This window comes from Mizuhopecten yessoensis, unplaced genomic scaffold (genome assembly GCF_002113885.1).
Source record: "Mizuhopecten yessoensis strain PY_sf001 unplaced genomic scaffold, ASM211388v2 hete_36159802, whole genome shotgun sequence".
NCBI classification, from domain to species: domain Eukaryota; kingdom Metazoa; phylum Mollusca; class Bivalvia; order Pectinida; family Pectinidae; genus Mizuhopecten; species Mizuhopecten yessoensis.
The window spans coordinates 1-4,239 of NW_018485114.1; the positions used below are offsets into that span (position 1 = coordinate 1).

Consider the following 4,239-nt stretch of genomic DNA (forward strand, 5'->3'; position numbering starts at 1 on the left):
GTTTAATTTTGTTTAACTTCCTATTAACAGCTAAGGTCATTTAAGAATGTGCCTCCATGCGTGTAGTGTATGCATGCAGGAGACAGGGTATTTTGGTGCGCTTGCCTCCTTGTGATAGTGCGGATCTGATGTCATTAACGCTAATCAACATTAAGCTTGTGGACTGTTCACAATGTTAATATAGGCTACATATACAGGACTACAGATCAAATATTCTCTTCAATTTGTTATACCACTTATCTTGACAGCTGTATGGAATTTGAGTTATCTACAAATATTACATTTTAGGTTGTATAAAATACCATGACAGCTGTATCAGTATGGAATAAGAATTAGCTGGTGAATGCTCCACAGAGGCCTCAAACTTGCGATCCAGTGTTGGATGGCTAACGATCTAGACGGTCAGATGCCTTTCCCACTTGGCCACTGCAGCCCCAAGTTATAAATTGAAAGATCTAAGGGTAAAACATTCTCTAGGTTACATGATAAATCTTGCCAGATGTTTACAATACAAGATCCATCTGTTACTATGACTTACTTTGCCAGCTGTACAGAATATGAGTACAAGGCAAATTGGTTCTGTATGTTGTGACGTATAGACTCAAGTATCTGCTTCATGCTTCCAAAATTTGTCTCACTGAACTCGCACATGTCGTAGAGATGGGTAGTTTTACACTGGGATCCATCCCCACAAGGCCCCTGTAGACAAAATTGAAAACTGGTTATGGTAACTAGTTTATATATCAATCAATCAATAACACACTAATCTGAAGCGATATCTGTGAGCAAGTTAAAAATAATTATCAGGAAAATACATACAAAAGACCCTGGAACGACTGTAACTAAATAAAGTTCCAAATGGTTTATGTAGAAAAAATGACAAAGGAAAGATTTATACATATTAAAGACATTTTAAGATATATTGATTTCTGAGCTGTCATTTTCAAACCATATTTGAAGAAACATCATTGATGGGAAGAACTAACAAAGATGCCTTGCAAATCCTAACACTATCATGATTATTCAAACCTTAGACAAAAGTTATCATGACCGTCGTTTATGTTGTCGACTTATTTAAGCCTTGATCAAGCGTTTGCCACTGTACACAGACATTTTGTTGTCTTGCTTTAACATTGATTTGGTGCTTGATTGTACATCTTCATAATCCAAGGCTCTGAAAACGCATATCTTCTCGACTTCTCTACATCCCTTTGAATATGTCACGACAATACTGACTGTTATGTACATCTTACAGATGATACAAGTTCAATCCGTTTATGTACATCAAAGGAACTGGATGTTTTCAAATGACAGGCATCACCATAGCAATCTGTCAGTTTCTCCTACCCCAAACCTATCAAATAGCTAAATGCAATCTCTCAAATTTGTCATGTCATATTCAAATTGGGAAAATAAGATAGGTTCATTGAGAGCATCACCCTTGAAATTCAAAGATGTGGGCTGTATTGAACAGTAATGTTTTGACTTACTTTAGCATTGATAGAATGTTTGGCTGTTGTCCACACTTGTTCCAACATTTGTGAGTAGTTTGTCCGTAGTGCATCAATCTCTCCGTCAGCCTGCTGGAAATGTCGACGAGCACTGAGATAGCTCGTTAAGATCTCCAGGAATTCATGGTTTTCCTTTTTTGCCTCATGCTGTTCCAACCAAGTGTTTTTTTAAATAATTTTGTACAGCATAGACATTATCTCAAATGTAACAAAAACACTACCACAGTGAGGAATGGCTTGAAATTGTTTCTTGAAAGTTTGAAATAACTGTAACCTTGATTAATTTTTCTGTGTATCTCAGTTGTTTTTTAAATAAATCTTGAAGATATTTTTTTTTAAATGTTTATTTTGATGAGGCACAGCTTTAGCTTTGTTCACAATTTTTGTGATATTTCTCTTTATTTACATCATCCGGAACAGCGTTAACGTACTTTAATTTCTTCTGGATATTGAAATTAAATTTTAATCTTTTTACTACATCTACAAACCTGCACAAACTTATCGATGAAATGGATATTGTTGACCAGCTCCGGGTTGTAGTATAAGCTTTGAAGTTGTTCCAAAGTGAGAGGCTGAAACTTGCGAACCAGAGTCGGTTCACTTTTAGATTTAGCAGCTTTCTCCACAACACCCTTCATAGAAATCATGGCAGGTGCAGACTCCTGAGGACGCGGCTCCTCAAACTGTTTTGACTTTTGATTTTCCGTACAAACATTGTGCTGTGAAGATGCAGTTTTTATATTTAACCTTTCAAGGTCTTTTTCCAATAGTTTCAATGTGTCTGGACCAACTGGAGTGATTTGAGGATATAGAGGTCCAGAATCAGTCTTCATTTCAGATGCTTCCATTTTTTCTGTGTCAGTTTTGTCCGGTGCAATTTTGTCATCGGACATCACCTGACTGTCATCATTGTCAGAAACTGTCAGACCTAATTCTTTATCACTGAGCATCGAGGTGGCTGAATAAAAACTTTCCTGTCCACTTATGACATCTTCAGACTGAGAAGGTGAAACCAACTCCTGAGTCCCTAAAACTTGAGTATCAGATGACACTTCAACCTCTGAAACACTCTTGCCCTCAGATTCAGTTTCTCCCACCGGTGTTTTCATGTCAGTTTTGTCCTTATTCTCCCTCTGAGGTTCTGATTTGTCATGTTCCTTTGCAGTGTAAACTGTAGATACCATAGTATCAGCTGTTTCCTTGTCAGATTTCTCACCTATACAATCTTTCCTATCTGTATCAGGTATTGTGTCCCTAAGTCTCAAGTCACCACTTTCTGTCCCTTCACACTCTGATACAGCATTATGTCCCCCTGTTTTCTCCGCCTTCGCATTGTGACCACCAGGTGTCTCTGTCTGTGCTGAGAGTTCTGATGGTGGTAGAATTAATGACGGATCAGTCTCCAGGTCTTGTAAAAATTCTTCCAACCCTGCTTCACCTTCATCCTCCAGAGTTATTCCTAACTTTGGAGACTTTGCTTTTTGTTTCTTCTGCTGTTGAACAAGAACAAACTGTCATGAGGTTGTAAAATACATTTTTTTAGTCTCACTGGTCTATTTATAAGGTATAGTAACTGCTGTTCCACTTTTATATTTTATGAACATTAAAATAGGTCTTAGACATTTCTTTTGGACATTGTTGAACTACATTTATATAACAGCTTCCTTTCAGCTTCTTCTGGAATAAGCTAGATCATGGATTGATGCTTTCTAATCTAAGTTCATTGCTACATGAACGATGATAGCATGATATTTTGTAGACCCTCAGCCCCCTGGGTGTCAGCCTCTCCATTTGAAAGATTTTGAATCTCTACCAGCTCACAATGCTTGCAGCCAAAATGTTTCAGAGAAGAAGTGGCTTAAATCAATATCATATATGACAAAATTATCCATATTTGGCCCTGCCCTCAGCCCCCCTGAGAGTTTGCCCCTCCATCTGTAGAATTGTGTGCTTCCAGACAAATATGGTTGATATGCATCTCTGAGTTTCAGAGAACAAATTGCATACCGGTAAATCAATATTGCAAAATTCATCGGCCCCCACCCCTTGCCCCCTTCCAGCGCCAATGAAGAACTCATTTAAATAAATTGTTGACAGATGGACAACAGATGCTGTGGTATGGCAGGGTTTTTGTCAGGTGTGTATAGGGTCTGTTACAGGGACCCAATCCTAATTGAATAATGACCCTGCAATTTCCCAATTTCAGTTTTCATTATCCCAATTGAATTAAAAAGCATGTTTATACAAGTTTCCCGTTGTTATATGTACAACGTTCAAAGTATCATCATCCATGAAGGAGCGTTCAAAATACATTAATAATGAAAATTTGAAATGGAATAAACAAAATCAATGAGAATTGAACTGTTTATTTATTGCTATCCAGTTTACAGTAAGAAACAGCTAAAGTGTTTGCTCATCACATTGCAGGTTTTATTTTTTCCAAACTTATGATATTTTCCCAAACCTGTACTTGTGGGAACACCGATATCTCCAAATTTTTGCCAAATGCCTATGATATTTTCCCAGTTCCTGCTTTGGGGCCCTTTCCTAAAATAGCTGGCAAAAACCTTGTATGACATAAGCTCACGTTGATCCTTTGCATACTATAAATATTTCATTCAGTTTTTCTCAGATGACATCGTTGTAATTATGAGCTAGCTTAAGTAGCTTGTGGTATATATATAGTTATCATATGTTTACTAATAATAACACTCTTTTTGTATGTGTA

The 4,239-nt window shown here is 37.2% G+C and overlaps 1 protein-coding gene across 1 annotated transcript; it reads right to left on the minus strand.

Annotated features, from left to right (window-relative positions):
• Positions 1–142: 142 nt before the first annotated feature.
• On the minus strand, positions 143–2,405 carry LOC110444679. Its single transcript, XM_021489040.1, has 3 exons — positions 2,000–2,405; positions 1,491–1,658; positions 143–699 (listed from the first exon to the last, which is right to left on the minus strand). The coding sequence occupies exons 1-3, from the start codon at positions 2,402–2,404 to the stop codon at positions 535–537; spliced, it is 738 nt and encodes a 245-aa protein (XP_021344715.1). The 5' UTR covers position 2,405; the 3' UTR covers positions 143–534.
• Positions 2,406–4,239: the final 1,834 nt, after the last annotated feature.

Excerpts from the sequence above, each read along its gene's own strand:
- LOC110444679 (XM_021489040.1), bottom strand. The coding sequence starts at position 2,404 with ATGTCCGATGACAAAATTGCACCGGACAAAACTGACACAGAAAAAATG. Across the intron at positions 1,659-1,999 it reads TCATCGATAAGTTTGTGCAG|CATGAGGCAAAAAAGGAAAA; the intron begins GTTTGTAGATGT and ends TGGTTGGAACAG. Across the intron at positions 700-1,490 it reads AACATTCTATCAATGCTAAA|GGGCCTTGTGGGGATGGATC; the intron begins GTAAGTCAAAAC and ends TTTTGTCTACAG.